This window comes from Aquila chrysaetos, chromosome 2, assembly GCF_900496995.4.
Source record: "Aquila chrysaetos chrysaetos chromosome 2, bAquChr1.4, whole genome shotgun sequence".
NCBI classification, from domain to species: domain Eukaryota; kingdom Metazoa; phylum Chordata; class Aves; order Accipitriformes; family Accipitridae; genus Aquila; species Aquila chrysaetos.
This window is the reverse complement of record NC_044005.1, coordinates 66,946,885-66,972,202: the sequence shown is the minus strand read 5'-3', so window position 1 is coordinate 66,972,202 and position 25,318 is coordinate 66,946,885. Positions and strand designations below refer to the sequence as shown.

The following is a 25,318-nucleotide window of genomic DNA, read 5'->3' as shown; positions in this document are numbered from 1 at the left end:
ACTTTATATATAATCTCTTCAATCTGTCTTCCCTCTGATTAGACTTTACAGGTTTCTTCTTAAAGACAAGCATAGAATTACAACATACAGGAGCATCTTTACAGTTACTGCTGCATGTTTAACTGTGACAGTCTCAGTATGTTCATGTATGTATAGCTCATACTGGAAGAGTCCTCTACAAAATCTCACAGCTGTCCCTTTCTGCTAGAAAGAAACAAAGTCAGGTGTCAGTCTGTCCTGTATGTCCTGTCAGATTATGTCTTTCTGAAATAGATCATCTTTCAAAAATGTAGTACTACTAGTAAGTAGTAATAACTGGGGTAGTCTACTACAAGGTGGAGGAGAGAAACTTTTGGAGGAAAACTTTCTGCCGCTTCCTGTTGGAGCATAATTAAATAACTTTCCATCACAGAAGAGACGGTATGTGATTAGGGTTGTATTGAAAGAAGTGTGACCAGCAGGTTGAGGGAGGTGATTCTCCCCTCTACTCTGCTGTTGTGAGACTCCACTTGCAGTACTGCGTTCAGCTCTGGGGCCTCCACCATAAGAAGGACATGGAGCGAGTCCAGAGGAGGGCCATGAAGATGATCAGAGGGCTGGAGCACCTCTCCTATGAAGACAGGCTGAGAGAGTTGGGGTTGTTCAGCCTGGAGAAGAGAAGGCTCCAGGGAGACCTTACTGCAGCCTTCCAGTACCTAAAGGGGGCCTGCAGGAAAGATGGGGAGGGACTTTTTACAAGGGCCTGTAGTGATAGGAAAAGGGGTAATGGCTTTAAACTGAAAGAGGGTCGATTTAGACTAGCTGTAAGGAAGAAGTTCTTCCCTGTGAGGGTGGTGAGGCACTGGAACAGGTTGCCCAGAGAGGTTGTGGATGCCCCCTCCCTGGCAGTGTTCAAGGCCAGGTTGGATGGGGCTTTGAGCAACCTGGTGTAGTGGAAGGTGTCCCTGCCCATGGCAGGGGGTTGGAACTAGGTGATCTTTAAGGTCCCTTCCAACCCAAACCATTCTATGATCGTGTGTGGGGCAGATGGAAGGTGGCAGAAGTGATCATCCCATCCTTAGGGCAGGTGATCATTCTGGAAGGAGAACTTCCACCTGGAAGATGGGTCTGGCAGGACAAGAGAGGTGCAGCAAGGAGCTGTGAACTTTCAGTGCAAGGGACAAGACTGTAGGAGACCACTGAGGGGAGCAGATGCCTGTTAGGCTCTATGTGACTAAAAGAGGGTATTCCCAAAAAGCGGAGATGACCGTGCAGACTACTGCTTATGGCTTTCATGATTGTGGTGTGTAACAAAACTTGGAGATGGGCAGCCCTCTCCATTTTCTCCCCCTACTTCTCACCCACAAACAATGGCCAGAAATACGTTTGTCTGTCAGTCTTACTTATGCTGGTCAACTAATTAGTTTGGATTTTCTCTTTCAAACTAGAAATCTTTAATGTTTTAATCAAATCTGGTTTTCAGTATGGAATTGTTTTAATCACTCTGACTTCGTTGTAAGGAAAAGGTCTAGATTAGATGGATCTACTTCAGAGCTCTAGCTAACTTCAGGTCCTGTCACTTCTACTTAAACTTGTAAGTCAGTTAGAAGTGAATAGTATGAAAAACTACACATGAAAATTCCTTTTATACTTGAAGCAGCTTACAGCTCAACAGTAATACAGGCATCACTGCAATACAAGAGTTTATGCTGGAATGGCATTAACCAGGCTTACAGAAGTTCTGAGATCATCTAAGTGTGGAAGAAGGGCCCTAGGGGAGTGTGTATGTCTCCTATTATTGTTGCCCTTAGTTGACTTTATTTTTAACAGAAATGTAAGCTAATTGACTTTATTTTTAACAGAAACGTAAGTCATATAAGAAGACTTTCACTTTGCTTTTTTTTTTTTTAAATCAAACATTCATGTGTTAGGAAGTGTTGGAATTAGAAATACCTATGCCTGTTCTTGTAGTGAGATGTTCATAGGCAACTTCAATTTTGGGTGTTGGAGCACTTAGCTTTTTGCTGTTTCTAGCATTCTTAGCTTCATGGGCATGTAACCTTTTAACACTTTTAAAAAGGTAAACTAAAGAAAAAAATTTGGAAGAGCTGTACTGACTGCATGGAAAAGCAGCATAATTGGAACCATTAGCACTGAGCTCTGCTGCCCAAGTAAACTGTCAGGCATTATTCATTATAATCCAGCACAGTCAGCAGAAAGTGAAGGGAAGTGTTCTGCAGATATTTCTCCATACAAAAGATGTGAAACTTGGTGATCTTGATTTCTTTTCTAAAATCTAGACAGAATGGGCTTCAACAGACATTGATTCTTTTGGTTACTTTCTTCCAGACCTGATGTTTTTGTGTCACATGCAGGTTTTAAACTAGGATCTTCCCTGCCCTTGGCATTGTCTTTCTTCTCTGTGCCTTCCCAGTCTTCACTCCTGAACTGAGCATTCAGCCTTCTTGCCTAGCAATTAGAGTTATTCCCAGCCGACCTCTGGATTCTCTTCCTGGGATCGTGCTGTAGAAAAAAAATTGATCCTTTCTCCTCTATTTTGCCCAGATATGCATCTGATTTTAGTATTTGCACTATTCCACTGTTTCCCCTCCCCCTTTGCAAAAGAGGAAAACCCAGAAACAGCTGCAGCTGTCTCACCTGGTCTTCATCACCAGCTTGCTCCTTATTGTCTTTTGTTTCCTCTTCCATCTTCTTTCTCACTCTTCATCTTCCTTTTGGCATCATCAATATCTGTTCCATCATCAAGATGAATGACTCCCTGCCCAATTTGCTTAAAGCTGCCAGAAATCTTTTGATGCCCTCTTCTCTTCACAGAAAGGTGTTTGCAAATATCTTTGTTTTCTTACATTGAAGAGTGGAGGAATAGTTGGTAAGCCAGTTATGTCACAACAGGCTAGAAGGCAACTCCTGTTTCTTCAGAGCAGAATTCAGTACTTTAGTGTTTGATTTAAATGGTAGATTATTTTTTCTGTCCAAAAAAAAGAGTTGAGGACCCAGAATCTCTGTAATAAAGGGGGGTTCTAAATGCCCAGTTCTGTCCTTGACTTGACTGGAAATTTTAACTTTGTACAAAGCATGTTTTAAATTAGTGTATATGTTAACAAAGGATCTTCAAATACATATTTGAAATATTTATTGTGTTTTTTATATTCATAACTGGTCCACATCTCTTCCACCTCCTCCCTGCCATTTCCATGTAATTATGAAAGACAAAACATAATAAATAGAGAAAAACACATTTATAAAACTGCCTAAGATGGTTCGAAGATGGTTCCTATGTTAGGAGTTTGCTAGAACTTTGAATGTTCTTGCACAACACTTGTGTTTGCTGTGGGGATTCAAAAGCCTTGTTTGTGCTAGTAACATTGCACAGCCCATTCCAGTGCAGAGCTTGAAACTCAAACATTCTTATCAGTAGACCATTACAACAATCTCTGGCAAGGTCTTGACTTGAGCCATCTAGTGCTCTTCCAAAACATTTCCAGGCATGGCTTGGGAGTTAGTTGGTGACTTTTCCCAATTAGTTGTTTGGATGTGGCCACATTATTTTGGAGGCCACATGAGACCAAATGTGGGCTAGTTGGCTTTATAGGCAATGGAACCAGCACTGTCACTGTTAAACTTGCTAATATTGATGAAACTTTCCCTGCTTTCTGAGGATGGATGTGGGTGAAATTATCTGCACTTCCAGTGAAGAAGTGTCTAGGGTTTCCTTTGGCCTGTTAATGTATATGAAAAATTTCATGCTAATTTAATGATATGAGGTAAAATTGATAGTGATTTTAGTGATCAGTTACTGTATGACTTGAATAAATTGTCAAAATAGAAGCATGGAGGTCAGTAACCTGTTGCAATGCTCTGATGTTTGGAGAACTGCCAGCTGGTTGTACTGTTATTATGTACAGGCTTTTTTTCTTTTCTTTCTCCCCCCCCCGATTCCTGGTGTTGAAAGCACCCACTGAACGCACAGCAAATATTTTGTGCTATTATAATTATGCTGTGAGGGGTAAAAAGACTCCGTGAAAGAGTCTGGTCGCTGTCCTGGAGGTATCGATTATCTTGAAGTATAGTTCTGCCACCCTGTGGCTACTGAAGGTCATTCTTAGAAGGTGCATGTTAGCTACCGGTACTCACAGCGCTTTTCTTTTAAACTTAATGAATGGTATTTTGTGGAGAAAGTTGAAGGGCTATTGTAGGTCCCATAGAAATGTATAAACTCTTTATGCTTTCATTGAAAGATGTAAATAGTCATTCACTGGAAATGCCATTAGTTAATAAATCTCATGATGGTGTAGTTTGTAGACGCATAACTGGTCACCTGGTCACCTCAGTTATGCAAGGCTGTCCACTATCCAGCGATCACTTATGCTTTTCTTAGTATTTTTATGAGGTTTTAGGCAGCAAATGTGATCATTTATGTTTCAGTCATAGGTATAAAATCTGTAAGTTCATGGAGACTAATTGCCAAGATTGTAGACTATCTACAGTACTGTGTACTCCTGTCTGGTGTAGATACTCCATATGCAGATTTGAAGTGGTTTCAAAAACATACCCATGTATTTTTGACTCTTACTACTCTAGAAAAGAATTACTGTTGTGTTCAATAAAAGCACCTTGATGGCTGTGACAGTTAAAAATCCAAGGCTTATCTGAGTGAGGCCCTGATGAAGTTGACAGCATTTTAGAGCACGCCTCACTCTTGTGTGTCCATTTCAGTGTTTGTTTCTAGAGTTATCAGGAGAAATAATTATGATCTCTTAGTTAAATTTCTGTTGCTCTCCACTATAAAGCATTCTGACCTCATTTAGGGAAGCCTTTCACTTTTTGCAACAAACATGTCAAATTTCCCAGAAGAAAAATGCTTAGGTTTAAAGAACAGGGTTTTTTTTTGTTACTGTTTTTTATCCAATGAAAATGCAAAAGAAATTCCAGATGAACGTTCAATTGCAAACTACTTAGGTCACACTGCCTTTTCTTTTCTTTTCTTGAGCTCTACAGGAAAAATCTTGAAAGCATACTTTGGCAAAGTAACTGAAGACTTAGGTTCATGCCAGCAGCAGTATGCCTTAAAACTAAAATGCCAGAGAGCTTCACCCTGTCCCTTTATAATGACTGTGGACTCAATGTATGGTTTAGATACTTCACTTGGAGAGTGCTTTGCATATTTATTGCCCAAGTTTCAGAAAGATGAGAAAATAAGTTCATAGAATCATGGAATAGTTTGGGTTGGAAGAGACCTTTAAAGGCCATCTAGTTCAATCCCCTGCAATGAGCAGGGACATCTTCAACTAGATCAGGATCAAGTTGTAATATTGTTCTCCCAGCCATTCTCTAACAGCCACACATGGGTCAGCTGTAAGGAATGGCCTTCTCCTTTTGCCAGGTGAGTAATTATTATTGTAGCTTAAATGATAGCAACAGTGAGTGGCTCTGAAAAGCTAAGCTGATATTACAAAATGGTATCTTGTTGTATGAAACTGATCATTTTTCAAATGAAAAACATTAAACAATATACACACAATCTGGAAACAAATGTGTTCTTGAAAGTCATCAAACTCCAAATGTGTGGTTTTCAGTAAAACTGCAGACTTTTTCCTTTCATGGGTAGAATGTTACTGCGTTCTATGATTGCATGTGGTTTTACCAGTAGAATGCACCAACCTCTTGCTTAAGTGGTGGTGTAGGTAAAATATGCCTTAAGTTACACAGATGACCATAAACTTGGCACTTTTTTATCTGAATGCCTCTTTAGAAAAAAATCTTCTGAATACTGATATATTCAGATACATAGAAGGTATAAAGCCACGAAGAGGATATGAAGACATAAAGATGTGGTTCTGTTCATACATCCTGTGGTTTCATTTTATATTTCTGTGGTTTAAGATCTTAATGATTTATCAAGTCAGATGGTAATTCGGTAGTGATAGAAAATAAACTTCATTATTCTAACTGACTATAGCTGATGGCCTGAAGATAGCAATGACCTTTCCAGTCTCACAAGAAAATAGGTTGCAACTAATCAGAAGAGTGTAACAAGTTGATTTTTCTTACTGTGTTTTTACTTTGTTATTGATTTTGCTGAATGTTTTCTTGCATTGTTTTGACTGAATCCTGGTTTTCCAAACAAATCCAGGTTTTAAATTTTTTACTCCCTTGGTATTGTAGTTTTCATTTATTCTAAGATTTATTTTTTTTTTTTCCTATGAATGCTTTCTCTTGAAAGTCACTGTATTGAGGCACTAAATTAGATGAGAAACTTGTAGCTGAGCTGAGTTACGGTTTCACTGACAACATTGGGCAGTGGCAGAATTTCCCTCACAGTTGTGGCGTTCTTGAACATTTTTGTGTGGAATGAGAAAAATCTTTCAGTTCTGAAAGATCTTGACAAAAAAGGGATAAAGTAGTGTCTCCCAGGAAGGTGGGAGAAGTGTGTTAATAGACTCAGAAGAGCAAGTTTGCAATCAAACTTTTTTTTTAGCTGTTTCCAAGTGTTTGCCTTTTGACAAATTAATTTGGCAGAGCTCTGATAAAAAGTAGAAGGTAATGCTATCCTTTATTTTCTGTGAGTAGTAAGCTCATACAGTCTTGTTTCTGAAGAGACTCTTACTCTGAGAGAAGGTGAAGTACAGCTTGAAAGGATGGTTTATTCTGACTTACTAAAGCCGGAGTACTTTAAAGACAAAACCAGAAGCTCCTACGAATAAGGATCTAAACTAGGACAGAAAATTGTCATGGGTAAATCTTAATGGTCTTACTCTGTGTCCGTGACAGCCTCCTTCAGGATGTGCTATGAAGTCATTTTGGAAGGAAGTGGATTTATTGTACTTCTGATAGTTTTTAAATGTTGCATCTTCTTTTTAAATAAAGACCAAATTTAAACCAGATATTTGAAGTTGTCAAAGGGAAAACAACATTTCACAGAGTTCAAATGCTTTATCTTCATGATATATCTAGTTGGTTCAAACGTTTGCTTTTCTACAGAAAAGAGTAATGTGATGCTTATGATCCATCCCTTTGTTTCATTTTTGCACCTGGTATATGTTATTATTTCTTCTAACTTAAAGTGAAGTAGTGTGGGTTTAAGTGAAACTGTTTTTCAATACTTAAAATACACATTTTGAAAAGGAGTGACTTGAGGGAAGGAAGATAACTAATTGAAGATAACTACTTGAAAATGCAAAATCTCTTTTGAATTCTTTATATATTGAGTATTTCTAGTCTGGGTGACAAATTTTTGTGTATGTGAATCTTCATAAGGTTTCTATCTAATCTAGTTTGGCACACTGCAAATTTAATGACAGTAATGTTGATTCACCATTTTCCAACATAACTTAAGAGTCAGAATTAAGAATATTAATAAATAAATGAAATATTGCTAACTGGAAGGATACCTTATCTGTACTCATAGAAACAACAAAAAAATCCCATTTAGTGGGAAGTTTTACAAATCAACAGGTTTTAATGGTTACTGACAAGTGAAGCAACCTCAGTGTAGGAAGGTAACTAAAAGCTACATGTGTGAAATGAGATTAAATTTTTTACTTAAATGCTCAGGGTTTGGCTAGCTGGCTTGAATGAGTGTTAAAATTGATTATTTAAAATAGATTTTTTTTCTTAGGCAGTATTGTTTTAGATAATGTGGAAATAGATAAATGAGTGGCTTTCCAAATTTAAAGTAAAAAACTAAAGGAGGAGAAATTAGAGGGCTTTTCACACACTAGAGTCTATAGGCAAAGTAATACTTAACTAATACAGTGCTGTTCTGTGAAGTTAGTGGTAAATAGAAGATCAGCAACCTTATTTGTGATTAACTGGGTGAAAGCTGTCTTAAGTGGTACTAGTGTAAAGGACTCCACAGTTCCCAGACTTTCTCACCGCATCCTTTATTAGGAGATGAAAAACCTAGGTCTTCCCAGAAAGGCAAGCCAGTCTTTCTGTCGCTCTGTGAGTGGGTCTGAGGCAGCAGAGGCTGTTGTGGGGAGTGAAGCAGTAGCTGCTTCATTCCGCTTGAAGACATCCCCAAGGGTTCTTGGAAGCCTGCTCTCTTACCTCACTCTAAATGTGGATCATCAGAAGAGCAGGGATGTTGCATCTGGTTGCAGTGAAGATTTATGTATGATAGCTGTGTGGATCTCAGTGAGATTTTTGAAAGATATTTGGCTCAGATTTTGTGTTGCAGCCTTTCAGTTATACTCTTGGGGGGTGGGGAAGGGCATCAGTTGCTGTGTAATTTTCTGACCTGTCTTTTAAAGGAGTTCTGATACTGGCTATAAGGATCTTTTCTGTCTCCAAAAGCATCTTTCAGTATCTCTTGAATGTTGTATTAATCTGAACACTGTGAAGTGGTAGCTGCCTGTGTTTCACTTTGATTTTTCTCAAATTACAATTTGCCAGTCTTGCCAAATTTCTGCAAAGGGCAGTCTTGCTTCTCCCACAGCAGCACAGTGTGTTACCTAGAACTGTGGAGGGACCTGAGAGGGCAGCAGATGGATGGAAAGAGCAGCCCGGCCCAGGTGGAAGAGGATCCTGCTCTGTAAACTGGTAAAGCCAATGGCCAATGATTAAGTAATCTGTACAGCTCCATTGAAGTGGAGTTTTCTGACTTCTAGATAGGCAACAGACTCCTTGCTTTCCCATGAACTTAGGTTGGAGCTCAGGGGATGGGAATGAGCATCTTGTGGGGAGAGGGATAATTTAGTAACAGCTGCCTAAGATGTCATTGCCTTAGTAAAGAAGAGAGAACTCATTTCTTGTGAAACACTATTTTATTTTTGTAGTAAGAACACATTTAAAATCAGGATTTTCAAATCACTTAATTTCTGACTTACTAACAGAAATAACTCTTATGTCATCACGTTCCATATGTGACTTCACATTGAAGTTGATTGTAACTCAGTTCTTATTTATATAAAGCTAATGTAAAAATTATTGATGAAACTTCCAAAGTGATATTTATCTTATATAAGCTTGAATTCTGCAAAAAAGTTGCATGTTTTCAGGCATCATTAATAGACTGTAGTTTCCATTATGAATATCTATTTTTACTAGTTTGCAAGACAAAGTAAACATGATTAGAGAGGAAAAAAATGTTTCTTAGCCACCAAATCTAAAATACAGAGCCTTTTTATGCACAGAATTAGTTCTGTGATGATCTGGACTATGGCTTAAGTTCTTTTGTAAAATTGGTTATGTGAGCTGGAATACTTGGGGGAAAAAATAGTGAATTTTGTGGCATTCAAGTTATTTTCAGTGGTGAACTAGACTAAATGTGAGGTGGTTTGGTTTTTTTTTTTTTATTTCCCACCCCTCCTTAATCTAATCCATGTTTTGTTGGCATGTAGTTTCAAGAATTAATCAGAAATTCTTTTCTGCAATTCATTTCTAAATAATACAAGAAAAAACCTCCCCAAATTATGAGAAAAGGTGTAACAAATTTTATCAATGCCTCAGATGCATTCTGTGTAAACCTTGAATGTGGTATTGGTTCTTCAAGATTAAACTAACTTAAATGAATGAGCGCTTTTTCTGGAAGAGGGCACATGCATTCTGCCAGTAAATACTTTTTGGAAATAAACTGCTTTGTCTAGTATTTCCAAAACAATATTTTAATCAACTAAATTAAAGGAAGAAGTACTGCTTGCTTAAATACAATTTTTTAATAACCTTTGAACAAAAAATTCTTGAACTACATTGCTAATTTAGATTAGAGAAGAAGCATAGCCTGCTAATATGTGACGGATGTGGCAGAGTAGCACAGTGCTCCAAGATTTCCTGAGAGAGTAAGAAAACCTACTTTTTACTCTGCTGCGTCATAAGACTTAAGACAAAAAATGCATGGAAAGACCGACATATTGTGAGTCTGCCGCAGGAACAAACACTGTTTTGATGTATTAGCTGGACATAATAATTTGCATGGACAGTGTGATTTCTTTGAATTGCTTATCTTTGAATTCCCTAGATATACTGTATTTTCATGGAAAACTACTGGTCTTCCTTCATTCCCCACCAAATTATTGTTATATTCTTTCAGCACTAACTGGATCATAGCTATGTTTTTTATTTGCATATTTTTAATTTTTGCAGTTTTCTAGAATGTTAACAAACTAATGAAGCAATAAGAAGATAAAAGTTAGCTGTAAAATATAATAGGATCGGTGGTTAGTGATCTTCGTAGTAAACTTATAAGTGAATATCTCAAATAATATGCAAAAAAATGTTTTATGGCAAATTTAGCATGTGTATCAAACCTAAGATCTAGTGAGTGTTTTCTGTTTGGCCTATATTTTTCCTGTTAATCTCCAGCATAATGGAGTGTTTCACTAGAATAGAAGGATTTAGGTGGAATTAAAGTTTTCTGTTTAAACCAAAAGTCTTATCCTTAAATTTATAAACTAATCTAAACCAATTTAATTACTTAAAGTCGTTAAATAGAAAGACAACAGTATGTCTTAAACATTGAAATGCAAAGAGTTTCCTTGTGTACCAATGACAGTTTACATAAAGAAAATGGATCCAGCTATCTAAAACAGAAAAAACCCTCTTGGTACAAAGAATTTTGGAACTGTCCTGGGACAGCACATCCATGCAACAGGTGGAAGTGGCTTTTTTTGTTTGTTTGTTTGTTTTTTTGTTACAAGAATAAATAAATATATCAGAATTTCCAATTTTTTACAATTGTGTGCAGTATTAATTCTGTATTGCTAAACAAAATTAGTGCAGTATTGATTAAATGATTTACACACTGTATATAGTATTCTTGTATATGCAATGTATATATATGTGATGTGTGTCTAAAAATAAAGTGAAGTATGCTGCACTGGCACTTGGGAGGAGAAAGGACATATGGCAAAATTGAGGAAAGATTGATTTGTTTGGGCAAAACATTGAACTCAATATGGGACTGTTTGGATGTTTTGTTAAGTCTTTGAAGCATATGCCCTAGTTATTTTAGAAGGAACACTTTTCCCTCCAGGTCTTGGCCCTTCTGCTGTTTGCTTTTACTACTGCTTGGGTTTTTTTGTGGGCCAGAGAGAAAAGGTCAGAGAAAGCTTGAATTTCTTCCCTACCAGTCTCTGGCTGGTGTAGGATTTCTTAGCTGTAGCCAGCAATATCAGGACTGTTGGACATTTCTTGACTTTGACTTAAAAAATTGCAGGTTGGAGAAGGCAAGGAAGAAAGTTTCCTAGTCATGTTTATAAAAATGTGAATTGGGGTCTACTGTTTTCAGGGGAGTTTATAATTACAAGGATGCTTGTTCTTACAGTGCTGTGATGAGTAGGAAGGAGGGTGGCCTGCTGAAATTCGGAATGATTTGATCAAGAAGCTTAACAGATTATTGAGCTGTATTTCTGGTAGTGTTGAGTCTGGATCATGAGGGACAGAAAGAGAGAAAAAGTCCTTAGCCTGTGCACACTCAAGGGCCCAGTTAGGCCTATGTTTTGAGGTGCCTCTGGATCTGATTGCAGAGTGGCATGAAAGCAAGTCCAACAATGTGGAAGAAAACAAGGCAGTGTATCCTAGGCATCTTTTTCAAACCTTGATGAAAGCCCCCTTGAAAATACTATCAAGCTGTTTGAAGGCATCTGATTTTTCCTTTTCTGAAACTTGAGTTTCTAAAAGAATGGCTTTTTTACCTTAATTCTTCAGAAAGTGTTAAGTTCTGATCCCCTGAGACTGAAAAAAGTAACTTTGTTCAGATGTGACATCAAGGTGGATTGCTTTAGACTTGGACAGTGGCTAGAAAACCAATAAGCTATGTTCTTTATTCTTATGCAGGTGTTTCTTATACATATATTTTAATATATATTATATATTTTATATGCTATGTATTATATTTCATCAGAATGTCTGATAACTATATCTGCATAGACTTGATTCCTGTAGAAGTTTGCATTTGTTTTAGCTGAATGCTCAGGTACCTCCTTAAGGTAATATTCCTGTTTTCTGTTTATAATGCATTGGTTTGTGATACAAGGAATTCTGCATATCTGAGGTGAGTTGCTTCTGGCCACTGTCTCTCCAAACAGCAGAGTTCAAACCTTTGATTTGGATGTCCATATTCGCAACTGTGGTGGAGTAAGGAATTTTTGCTCTAGAATTCTTTGTCCTAGTAGCGGTAATGCTGGCATTTATATGGATATTGTAGTGGTGTAGTAGTTATGGATATTAGTTCTGTATTAGCAGTTCTGGTGTAGGGCTTAGGCCATTTAAGGACCTAGTTAAAACTTCTGTGTATACCAGTCAAGTTAACTGTTGAGTCTCTCCTTTTGGTACTGATGAATGCAAAGTTTGAACTAGGAAGCCTGTTGCGACCACTGAAATGTTGCATAGGTCACAGTATGGGTGTATACAATAGCAGGTACACTGATCAGGAAATGTTTTTGCTTCATCAGTTGCCAGCACCTGAGCCACTAACTTAATATGCTGTGTTTTTCTGTCTCTTGAAGGATAAAGCAAATTGTCTTAATATAACTAGAAACTGGGTTAATGGTGAGAGTGAAGTGTTCCGAAACCATCATTGGGAAGCACTGCATAACAGTTTGCTGAGCATCCACCTGAATCATTGGCGTAAGTTCTCAATGACCTCATGCCTTTGCTCAGCATTATAGCCCTTTGGGAAAAGGCAGAAAAATATAAGAACATTTCCATTCTTCAAAATTTGCTGAATTGTAATACTTCGTTGTCACTGAGTTACATTAAACAATCCACATATCATTTAAATAAGCAGCCAAAGTAGTGTACCTTTGTTTTGACTATTCTATTAAAATATATTTTTTTCTTTTATACTTGATATATGAAGTTGAAATGTCATCTATCAGTTGTGCTGGCTGTTACACTAGTTAACAATTTGCCATACAACCCTGTTTTCAATAACTTATTTTGTTGGACACTTCAGCTGTTCAGGATGTAGTTTTCTATGCCAGGTGCCTGTCCCAGGCTGAAGTTTTAGAAGTTGCTGTTTTTGAGAATGAGATGGAGGAAAACTACATTTCACCTAGTAAAACACATTGTATCTGAACTGAGCAGCTATTACTCCTTCTGTGGTTTGGAGTGAGGACCCGAGATCTACAAGGAATTCTCAAGAGTGTTCCCTGTATTGTCTTCAAGAAAATCTAGCTAAACAAAGTTATCAGCTTCCAAAATTCAAAACTTGCATGGTTTGGCTTGGTCCTTCCACTGCAGGTGACAGCACTTGCAGAAAGGTAGATGTCACTGTGCCTCTTTGGCAAGTAGGAACTGTCGTTTTGTCTGTAGAATGAAGAATTGTAATTCGGGAGATTAGGAAAAGGATTAATGGTCCTTTCTCGCAGGTTGCTTGTTTGTTATCTGGGGAATGACTAAAGGCTTAATTCTGCCTTCACGTATCGGTTGCAGAGTCTCCCCGAAATAAGGGTAGTGGCTTTCAGAGTAAAACTACCAGTCAGAGTAAGATTAAGGGGCAAAATTTAAGAACAAATTAATATGAGCAAAAAACGGGACTATTTGTACTTTTGTTTGTTTAATTAGTAACACTACAAAAGGGTGTTTGTGATATTTCAGTATTGATCTCAGTAGAAGCCTCTGAATAGCACCTAGAATAGGGCATTGTTTTAATTGGAAAGCGGAAAACTCCCCTTGTATTAAAGATAACCGCTTTTACAGCGGCACACTGGCAACCAGCAGAGATGGAAAAGTTCTGTCACCTTATTTAGGTACTGAGAGATCAGGGTGACTTCTGTGATGGTTTGACAACTTTGGGGAATAATTATCTGTTACAACATCCTTTATCCTTTTTGTTACAAAAGCAACTTTCAGTAGTCATTAAGCAGCATAGGTTAGTTTATATGGTCACTTTAATATTTTATCTTTTATAAACTCTATAGGTATTTTTAAATCTGATCATACTGTTTGTATTTACCAGAAGGTTTGTTTATATTCAGGTTGAGAGTGGTACTTGGCCATAGCACTGATTAGTCAATCAAGAATGTTGCTCTGGGGAAAGTAGGAGCTGCCTTTTGGAGTATACAGTAAACCTGTCCTCTCTCCTACACCAAATTGTGTCCTCATGAAAAATTAATATCATGTCAAATTAATGTCAAAGCATGAGTTTAGGTGTATGGCAAACCTCTTATATCCTAGATAGGCCTGTGAGAGGTGCAAGATTTTTATAGCTGTATGATATTCAGGGAAGTAAGCAAACACCAATAGATGCTTCTGGCCTACTCTTCAAATGGAGGGATTTTTGGGAAGATATTTCCCTCACCACACTTCCACCGTGTTGAAAGAATATGTGTTCCTGAGTTTGCAGAAAGGAGACACACCTCAAGGGCAGTAGATACAGGAAGTTCAGATGGTTGGGTGCGCACTTCTAGAAAAGACTGGAGGAAAGGCCACTTTCAGGCTATACTAAACCTAGCCAATAAAATTTCACATTCACTTAATCTATATAGTATGTCTTTCTGCAATAGAAGAATTGAAGAAAGTTGCTTTTGAATTACACATCCTGAAAGTATTGATCTTCAAGGCTGAGGCTGTGTATGCTTTGAATTTTAATGTTCCTCTCCTTTCTTTCTTTATAGCTGCAATGCATGCTGCTTTCTCTACAGGACTCTAAGCTTTGATATTCAGAAGAGCAGAACTGAAGGATGCCCTCTGAAAGGTGCCTAAGGTATATAGTACTTGTTAGCCTGTATGAAGTCATTCACTTTTAGGATGTTGTTTACCAAAGCATCAGTCAACAGATAGTAGAAAAGTAAAATTAATATTTTTGTTCACTAGTAATTCATATTATTTAGTATATATCCATGTTGTAATCTGCAAAATATTGCTTTCTTGTTGCCACTTATCTCTAGCAAAGAGAGGCATGCCTGGAATTGATTTGGGTCCCACCGTCTCTTCATATGTTTTCTTGTTTATGTCTTGTCTATACTTGGGATTTTTGATTGTAGAAGCAACTGACATTTTACATTCATGCATTTGAATTGATGGCTCGTGATCATTTTTGGTGTGCGTAGTGTTCCACTCTTCAGGACATGTATTACTCTTCCAGTTCTTTGAAATGGCTTCAAAGCATTCTCTCCAAACTCATCTTCCTGCCTTCCAGAATCTCCCATTCTGTGTCCTTCCCTCTTACAGAGTCTTAATCATCTATATGTACTTGCCAGTTTAGCCTTTCTCATTTATTTGTATTGCCCATTGTTTCATCAGAGAATTTGATATTTAGTTAGCTTCTGGGAGCACTTTCAGGCGGAACACTCAGCAGAATTTATTAATCCAGTTGCTTTTCTGCAGAACCTTGCACTAGTCTGATACACTGGTAGCTCTTCTGTTTGCAGAGTAGTTAACACTGGGAGCTCAAGAGATCTACCTGATAGTACTGGGACATTGTATCTTTCCAGTTCTGTTCCCCTTTCCCTGCCATGCTTCTGCAGCAGTAGAGAATCAGGGATTCCTTGCATTTTATGGCTGTTGAGTATATCAACTGACAATAATCACTACAAAGTGACCATGTTATGTTTAATGAATCGGTTCTTTTTCATTCATAAATTCCAGTTAAATTGCCTTGCATGTGTATACATTCTTCACGTGTTGTTATCACAAGGGTTATAGGCAATTGATTTTTCACTTTGGTCATTGATTTGATAAAAGGATCATGACAGAGCTCAATTTTAAAACTACAGATGCCTGATTTTATATATGTGTGTATATATATATAAAAATGTATTTTTATGTATATATAAAAATAAAAATTTTCCCCACAAAATTTACCTTTGTACCTTGTCCCTCCGATCTGTTTTCTGTTGAGTGAAATAGTCCCTTTCTTATGGAAAATCACCCCTGGATGATTGTGAGAAAAGCAAGAGGAACAGAGGGCTTGGTTCACAGCATTGGGAGGGAGGCTAATAAAAACAGAAGTACAGAGAAACCATCACTAAGTATAAGTAAGTTATTATACTTGCACAGGTTATCTTCCAATTTTTTAATGTTCTCAGTTCCCTTAGGAACACACCCCCCCCGCCCGACACCCCAATGTTCTTCCAGGTCCTTAAGGGGGAAACCAGGGTGAGCAGACTGTATCCTGCAGTTCTCCAGGAGTCAGTAACAGAACTGATGGTTAACCTTTGATTTCAGATTCTTTATTGCTGTTGATGAAGGCTGGAGAGAAAATACAGTTTTATCACTTGGTTTCTTTTAGTCACTTTGCTGTAGAAATTATAGAAGGGAAATAATTATTAAAGAGAATTCACTTGTATTTTAACAGGTTACATTTCTTGGTAATTGTCACTTAGAAGGGGTTCCACAAACAGGACAGCTGAAGGAATAAGAATAATTTTAATGAATCATTTCGAAATGTATGTAGGGTATGTCCATGTGTGAAACCTAAACTGTTAGAGAGGTGGTGAAGTTCAGATACAGGTTATTCCTGTGTAACTCCACTTTGGCCATCCTTCTTCTAGATGTAATGTCTTAGTTCTTGTCTTTTTAAAAGATTAAGTTAGATTAGAGCAAACAGTCTGCAAGGCAGGTCTGCGTTATTTTACAGGCGCCCAAGGTGCAGGAGTGGGATAGGCAGTCCAGAGAGTGTGTGTTGATGGGAAAAGAAAATACAACAGCCATACAGCTGCTGCGTAGCATGTGTATGGAGTGAATTACATGATTGTAGTGAAAAAACAATAGGTTATTTACTCCTTAATAAAAAAAAAAAAAATTATACCTTCACTTTGATTTACTCAGCAATGACTCTCTCTAAACTCACCTTCTATAAAGACCTAGCTTCTCAGGCAATATAAATTGGTATAGTCTCACAGATGTCAAATAAACGGCATTGTTTTGTGCCAAAGAGGATTTGCAGATTTGTTTGCTTTATTTCTGTTTTCATCAGCAATTATATTGTCTCTTCCTTCTGCTGTGGAAAAGGGAGCTGTGATCAGACAATCTTAGGCTGATGACAAGGGAATCTTGTATTCATGCAAGGAGATATTCAGAGGTGGTGGAAGGCCTCAGCATTTTAATAACAAGCAAACATACTCCCCCCCCTCCAATACAAAAAAAAAAAACCCACAACACTTCATAAATGTGAATGACCTGAAATGGTCTGAAAACATTCAGTAATGCAGTATCAGACTTAAACAGGCCACCTGAGACCACGAGTCTTCATTCTTTTTAGTAGGACTAGTTACATACATACATATGAACTCCTTTCCACTAATGCATCAGTTTGAGCCATTTAAAGTTTTCTGTTGCTCCATTGACCTTTATTCTTCTCATTTAATTCTCAAATAATTCTGAATTAATCCTATGAGTCCAGCTAACGTCCAGTGCAGCAAATGAAAATCAGAACAGTTAAGGTTTTTAAATTTGAGTATATAATCAGGTTTCATAATACTTTGTAATACTGAACTTTTCTTGTGATGTCTATAACATATAAAGGTTTTTGCCTGACAGGGTTTATGACTTTTTTTCTTTCCAAAAATTATCAAACAGTCTTGTCTTAAAAAAAAAAAAAAAAAAAAGTTCTATATTTCTAACAGAATCTGCTTGTTTCCTACATTTTTTTTTGACAAAATCTTTCCCTTTTCCCCTCTCAGCGTTCAGGAAATGCTGACAGGTCAGAGGCTTTGTCAGTCCAGCTCCCATAACAATGCTGTCCTGGCAGCCCTGAACCAACAAAGAAGTGATGGCATACTTTGCGATATCACCCTTATCGCTGAAGAGCAGAAATTCCACGCACATAAAGCAGTCCTGGCAGCCTGCAGTGACTACTTCCGAGTAAGTCCAAAGTTTTTTTGGTTTTTTTTTCTTTTCTTATAATACTATTAAAAATTATCCTGGGGGGCAACAGGAATGGTTATAGATATCATACTGAATACGCTTTAAATTTGAGCCTATAGAAAATTCAGGATTATTGCACATTCAGTAGAGTATAGAACTTTAAATATCCACATACATGTCATAGGAAAGAAATGTTAATAACTGAGTTTTTTATCATTTATGATAGTCTTCCCCCCCCCCCCCCAGTAGAAATAGGCAGTACGCATCTTTCTATGAATCTTTTCCCCCAGTAAAGTCAGAAAGTAGAAGATTTTTTTGTAGAACCCAAACATTTGAGACAGGTGTGATTAGAGCACAGAAGGATGGGGAGAGGGAATCTGAATATTAATAAATGCAATTGAAGTCAGCTTGAGAGTGGATTTTTGTAGGGCTGTAAATGGTTACGCTCAAAGAGGAGGCTGTAGTAATTTTTTAAGCATAATAAAACTTATTTTCAGAAACGAGTGTTTCTGAAATGTAAAGATTAAAATATTCTTTGGGAAATCTAATTCAGACACTCAGCATGGAAAATTGAACCCAGGTGCTAAAATTGAAGTAAGTGAAAAATTGAGTCTTCTAATAGGAAGAGCATTCTTCATGTGAAGCAATTCTATGAACCTTCATTATAATGTACCTGTTCCAAAAGTTGGACTGTCTACGGCTCTTTAGTTGATTGGTGTTTTTAAGTGTGAGTCATTCTGTTGTTATTCAGAGACTAAAGCTGAAATTAATTTAAAGGTCTCTTTTGTCTAACAAGTAAATTTATTCAATATTTTGCCTACACTGTAATTGTAGTGCTACGAACTTCTTTATGGTGACCTTTTTGTTTTGTTACAATAGTAATACAGTGTATGACAACTTTTCCATATCCTTAATTACCTGAGAAGTATTTTTATCTTCCTGTCAACTCTGTCTCTCTCTTTTGGTTAGAATTGAGACTTAATTTATTCTGTGTTATTTAAGAAAAAATTGTTAACCTTGATGTTACTTTCACTGTGATGATGTTGAGCCAATTGATTGCTCATTTTTTGAACTTGGCTGCATGCTTATGTGTTCTGCTACTGCAGACTTTGCACTGCCATAGCTGCTAATGTTGCTTTGTCCTGGTGCTCTGGCCTGCTGTAACACAGATTGCTTACTACTTTTTTCCTTTTACCCCAGTGCACAGAGAGGGATTTTGTAGCTCTCTAGCTCTAGCAAGTGCTATATATACTTGTTGATGATAGATACACTACAGGGCTGCTGTTCTGGTTTGATTGAAATATTTTAATGAGGATGCCATATCATTCCTCTGCACCTGTGATATATATTCCTTCCAGAGCTCATTGTACTCTGTGCATTGAAACGTCATAGAGTGGGCAGCTGTACCCAGTGTTCAAGCAGTGTGGTAGGAACAGCTTCTATCTTGGTCACTTACTGACCTTGAGATTTGGGACACTGTGATTCACCCTGTTATTTCCAATTGAGTTACTTGGTATTTGCTGGACACTATTGCAAATTAAAATCTTAATGCCCTATGGAAAAGAAAAAAAAACAAACCAGTTTTACAATAGATCAAATTGCTAATTGCTACATAAAATTTTTATATTAAAAAAAAAATCCTGAAAGAATGATCTATGCAGCATTTATTAATTTGATCTGCCTCAACATTGTTATAATTTGGTAGGACATATTCTTCAGACTTTAGATATCAGCTGTAAACATGGAACTTGTGCTTTCTGAAATCAGCCAACGAGTTTCTATTATTAATGGACAAAAAGCTTTGTTAGCAAATTGTGAAACGAAATTTATGTCCTGTAGGAAGATGGCAGAAATTTACTATACACTATGCTCCTGATTCTAATAATTTAGAAAAAGTGAGAGTTGATTTAAAAGTAGTAATGTTTTGTATTTAAACTGAGATTATTAATGTTTTTATATCTAGGGGGATTTTGCCTAATTTTAGCTACCCGAGTATTCATTTTCTAAGATTTAGGAGAATGATGCCAAGCTTCATTCAGAGTCAGTGAAGAGAAATGGGTATTTCCAGAGGATGATAAAGGAGGATAGAAGATTTATTTATAATGAAATGAATGACCATCTGGAAGTGCCAGATATCTCTCCACTGGTCATAGAGATGAGACTCGCATGCTTCAAACTTAGCTGTTAGTATTACATAAGATGATTTCTACCCTTAGTTTTTCCTGGATTTTCTTGAAGGAATTCTTGGATGAACCTTGCAGATTTTCTAACCCTGAAGTCATTTATGATGAAATTATTGCCATGGGAAACCCACCTTTCACTAATTTTTGAGATGTAAGCGCAGGACTGCAGTGGATGGGTTTCTTGGAACACCCGATGTTGGAGTTGCCTTGAATAAAACTGAGATGTCAACACTATACATCAGTGTGACACAAAGTAGCTTCTGGTTTCTGTGGCTCATAGATTTGATTAATATACCAACCTACCTTCAACTCTACCTGGAGAGGCTGTCATCCAATTCTTATGATCTCACAGATTACTCTGTGAGAAATTGAAATATGTTAAGTTCTACACAGGGCTCTAGCAGAATGAATCCGCATGATATTTTTTTTTGTTGTTTTCTCTTTTTTGCCACTCTTGTAAAACAGCTTGTACAAGAGACTGGATATTTGCTTTATACAGAGCCCTTTTACAGTTTTCTACATGTTCTGTGTCTACTTTGATTTAGATGGAGCTAATTCTGAAATTGTGTTTTCTTGATGAGAATAACAGGTCAGTTGAGCAGCATATTTTTTTCTTTCTTTTACTGCAAAGAAAAGTTCATTAACACTTTAGAAGGATAACTAAATATGTGTCATGGTACAGAGTGAGTGAATTGGAGCCATTGCATGTGAAAGAGTGGAGGTCAAACAGAGGTTGCCATATCAAATTTTTCTTTTAGGTTATAGTCGTGAAGTAAAATCTTCATTTGCTTTTCTAAGACAAGCCAGAGACCTGAGCTTCAGCAAAATACTAAGGGCCAGCCTTCTAGGGTAACAGCCTGCCATCCCTTCTTCCAGTTGGTATAGTTAGTCTTGTAGTTTCAGCTGTGCAGAAACATTGGAATTTAAATCCTAAGCATAGCACCTGATTTGGGAGTTTGTTACATTTGTACACCAAAATGTTGCGTTTTTTTCTTTAAGAAAAAAATCGCCTAGGACATTGCATAGAAAGACTCTGCATTAAAAATACAGAGTTAAACTGCAAGATTAGACACTTGAAAATTAGAGTTTTCAATTTGTTTTCTGTTCAGGATCTCCTGAAGGACCTCTTCTTTCAAAATGAGCTAAGGAATACAGTAGTTAGCTCCATACCCCAAAAGACTCGTATAGAGAATAGTAAACATATGTATTTTTATGAATTCTTTTTTAAGCATCAAACAGCATTTTAGGCAAACTTTTCCAATGACATGCTGTAATTTGCTATTTGTCTCAGTCTATTGCAGTGAGACAAGGCGGTTGAGTTAGTGAGTATGTATGCATTGTGATGACTCTAGCAGGCTAAGTGATTTCCAATTAAAAGATTCTTTATCTTTTTTTCCCCTCTGGGAGCAAAATGAAATGTTACTGCATGACTTCATTAGTAGGCATTTACAGTGTTGGCAGGTGATTATATAACCTCAAGATTTTTCTTGTACAAAATGCATTGGTTTTCCAGTCAGAATAACTCCTTTCTTCTTCCTTATTTTTCATTTGAGTGGGTTTATAGTCACAGGACTTTGATCTTTATCAAAAAGATGCAGAATTTCCATGTAATCTGGATGAACAAAATTATATCAGTTAACTAGAATAGATTTTAAAATGTCAATAATATTCTAATTTTTTTCCACAATGAGAATGCTCAATTCTTAGAAGAATCTTTCTTCTCTGAAATGAACTAGTAGATACTAATTTTGCATACAGACTTTGTACTTCTAACTGTCACAGTTGATTCTTAAGCAGTTTCTTTTCAGGGTTTTTCTGTGCCATCTTTCCTCCCTGTCAACAGATAGTTTGTTTCTGTGTACACAACATTGCTGATTGTTTGTATTTTGCAATATATTGCATTGTTTCTTGATAAGGTTAGAGAATTAATTTTTATAAACAAACCCCTGCGGTAAAAAAGACTGCATGATGCACATAGCTTTTGAGGTTGTGTTACATGAATCATAAAGAGGAAAAGGCTCTCCCTAACATGTCTTAGGGGTAGATCTAAGGACCTAGTTCTGAGAAATCAGAATTACCTGCTGCTTTTGCAGTATAATGTGATTTTGTTTTTCAGTATTTTACCATTGATGTATGTGTACCAAATGAATGGTATTTTCCTTGCTATTGTACTCTGGAAGTGATGCTACGTAGAAATTGTCTTTCCAGATAACATTTAAAAATGTTATCTCTTTCCATTGGACCAAATCAGCTCTATTCTTCTAGTAATATCGAGTCATGACTGAGACTTTTGTGCCAAAAGAGGCTCTTACCCTCACTTTTAGCTTCCTGTGTAGGTTGAGAAATACTTCTTCTTGTATGTCTAAACTTTTCCTGGGATCATTTTAATTTCATTTTCTCCATTGGCAATTATGATATATTTGAGAAACTAAACTATTTAATCTGTATTACTTCCCTAACTCAGCTTTGGTAGATCTCAGTCACATAGATTCACTGTATCATCTAACATTGTTTCTAAACTAGTGCTTTTTTTTTTCATTTTTCCCAAGCATATAGAATCATTGCTTTTTGTTAAATGTTTTATATGCCTTTTTGTTTGTTTGTTTGTTTTAATAATTACTGCAGGTTCTTCAGCTCAAATCCTTCAAAGTATATCCTTCATAAAGATACTACCTGCTTGTAATAATTACGTAGCAGGTAACTTGAACTGAATTCCCATATGCCTGTTGTCTACCTACAACCTGCACCCAAAAGCAGTCTTTAATTGAATTTGAAACCTGAAATTCTAAGTTAGGCCAATCTTGTTGAACAAGATAACAAAAAGAAGGAAATGCAATTAACCACAAATTCTGCTTCATTCGATGGAACTTGTTGGCTCTGTTCAATTGCGTCTCCTTCTTGTATATAAGCTATTGTAAGTAGAATTCACAAATGGAGGTCAATGTTTGGAATGGATTTTGGTTTTGTTGAGTTCTGAGCAACTCAAGCAACTAAGGCAGTGCCAAAAGCACTCTTAAACAATTGGTAAATATAAAGGCAACAAAAGTCCACTGTGGAGGTAAAGCGTCCAAATGAAAATAATTAATTATTGTAAATCAAACAATGTTATCCTAATTAATACTACTGAAACATTTCTTTATGTTTTTTCATTATGTAATACATACATATAGTTGATGGCCACTAGAATATGTTAATAACACACACTTGTCCTTTATTGGACTCCTTGGTACAAGAGACACATGGACATACTGGAGATAGTCCAGGGAAGGGCCGTGAAGATGATTATGGGACTGGAGCTTCTCTCCTGTGAGGAAAGGCTGAGAGAGCTGGGACTGTTTAGCCTGGAGCAGAGGAGGCTCAGGGGCATCTTATCAATGTATATAAATACCTGTAGGGAGAGTGCAAAGGGGACAGGGCCAGGCTCTTTTCAGTGGTGCCCACTGATAGGACAAAGGCACAAATGGAAACACTTGAGGTTTCCTCTGAATGTCAGGAAACACTTTTTTCCCCTGTGAGGGTTACTGAGCACTGGCACAGGTTGCCCAGTGAGGTTATGGAGTCTCCATCCATGGAGATATTCAGAAGCCACCTGGATGTGGTCCTGGGCTCTGCTTGAGCAGGGGGGTTGGATGAGATGACCTCCAGGGGTCCCTTCCAACCTCAACTGTTCTAGGATTCATAGTGGAACTGAAACAATAAAGACAGTATTCCTAGAACATTTTAGTTAAATTGAAGTTCTGCTCTTTTGTTAAGGAACTAAAAATGTAGGTGTAACTGATGTGGTATAGATGTGATCTGTAGCTGAAATGACCATGTCTCTTCTTTCCCCATCCATATTCTTTTTGTGAAACCTACCATTTTAAGATTGACCAAGGACTCGGGGAGTGCAAAAATCTGGTAGAATCTGAGCCAACACTATTTTTCACCAACTCCTGAACACATATCCACTACAGATTTGTTTGGCACAGTACAGGCTGAAACCCAACGTTCTTTTAAGTGTAGTGGGATAATACTATAGGAATAGTATGTGTTGCACCCAGACTGTGCAGACCATCATAATGGATTTGGGAAAATGTGTGTAGTGCTTGTAAGGATTCAAGGAAGAGGGCCAAGAAAAGCAAGCCTATTTGTGAACCTGATTCTTAATACAAAAATCCTCCTCTAGTGCTCAAGCTAGAAAGCTAGTCTGTTATTTGTTCAGAAGCAGTCATACCTATCCATATATAGCTTGGGGATAGAGAAGGACTGCAGGTGGAACTACTGTTTGTTTGGAAATCTGACACATCCGTGATACACTAACAGATCAGCTACAGGATGCAGATGTACAACTGTAGAGATGTCAGGTGAACGTCCCAGAGGTGGCAAATCATGCACCCTGCTATGTTTCCTTGCATCCTTTCCTTCTTATCTTTGTTCTCACTGATGGTAACTTACGTGAAAATTGAAACATTTTCCATGAAACACTAAACTATCTTTCTGCTGCCATCATAATTTATGCACAACTAGTAATATCACAGCTATGTGGCATCTCTCATTTACTTATATGTCCTTGCCTCCTTCTTACTGTTAACATTCTTCCCCACAGTCTGAGAAGCCTCAAGACTTTTGACCAATTCATTTCTTGTTTTTGCCATACTAATTTATATTGTCCTGTGCCATTCTCCGTTCTCAAGGCCCTGACTCAGGAGCAGTTCCCAATCACCCTACAAAACTTCAGAACTGGAAATAGTATTCTCATTTACTGTCACATCAGCGGTTTTCTTGGCTAAGAACTTTGATAAACATGTCTCTTAAATATGCTTAATATTGAGATAAAACTATTTCCCCCCCCTTCTCAACTCTCTTTTTAATCTCTCTTGGTTTTTTTTTTATTGTATTCTTCCTATGTAAGAATACTAACTGCAAACTTGGGAAGGAATATAGTCTTAGTAGTGGTTCCAGGCTTGCAGTTTTTGACCTCGTAACGTTCACTAAGTGATGCTGTAAGAAATCTAAGGACTATTTCAACATGCTGTCTAACTGTTTAGCACTATATTTTAATTCTTCTACACATTCAATCAGCTAAATGTGCACAATACACATGGTTCTGCAACAATGCAGAAGATATTTGAAGATTCATAGTAGTGTCTGGTGTTGTGAACTTGTTACTTATATTGTTGAGAAATGATTACTTAGTGCTGCTTGCCTCTCATTAGAAAAAAAAAACCAACCAAACTTGCCTAAAATAAGAGGAGGCCTGGAAAAAATTTTTTTTTAAATGTTGTACTCGTAGCATAATATAAAGGTTTAAATACAAATTAGAGTTTTGTTACTAATTATTCAGTAATCCAGTTACAGTCGAATGTCGAGAAAGCAGCACATTCCTTCACTTCTTAAAATACTGT

General features: G+C 37.1%; 1 protein-coding gene across 12 annotated transcripts in view; it reads left to right on the top strand.

Moving 5' to 3' along the window:
• The window catches only part of KLHL32 (kelch like family member 32), a 131,379-nt gene that overhangs the window by 17,219 nt on the left and 88,842 nt on the right, over nt 1-25,318 (top strand). For 8 of the 12 annotated variants that reach the window (XR_003926509.1, XR_003926503.1, XM_041118572.1 and 5 more), the window contains 2 exons: nt 14,559-14,647; nt 17,568-17,748. Coding sequence is in view for 10 of the 12 variants with exons in the window: in XM_041118572.1 (XP_040974506.1) it covers nt 14,625-14,647; nt 17,568-17,748 (204 nt within the window). In the remaining 2 variants the exon portion in view is untranslated. Of the gene's footprint in view, nt 1-12,446; nt 12,568-13,987; nt 14,007-14,558; nt 14,648-15,902; nt 15,921-17,567; nt 17,749-25,318 lie in introns of those variants that run through there. The other 4 variants (XM_030036289.1, XM_030036307.1, XM_041118573.1 and 1 more) reach the window with 4 other exon arrangements.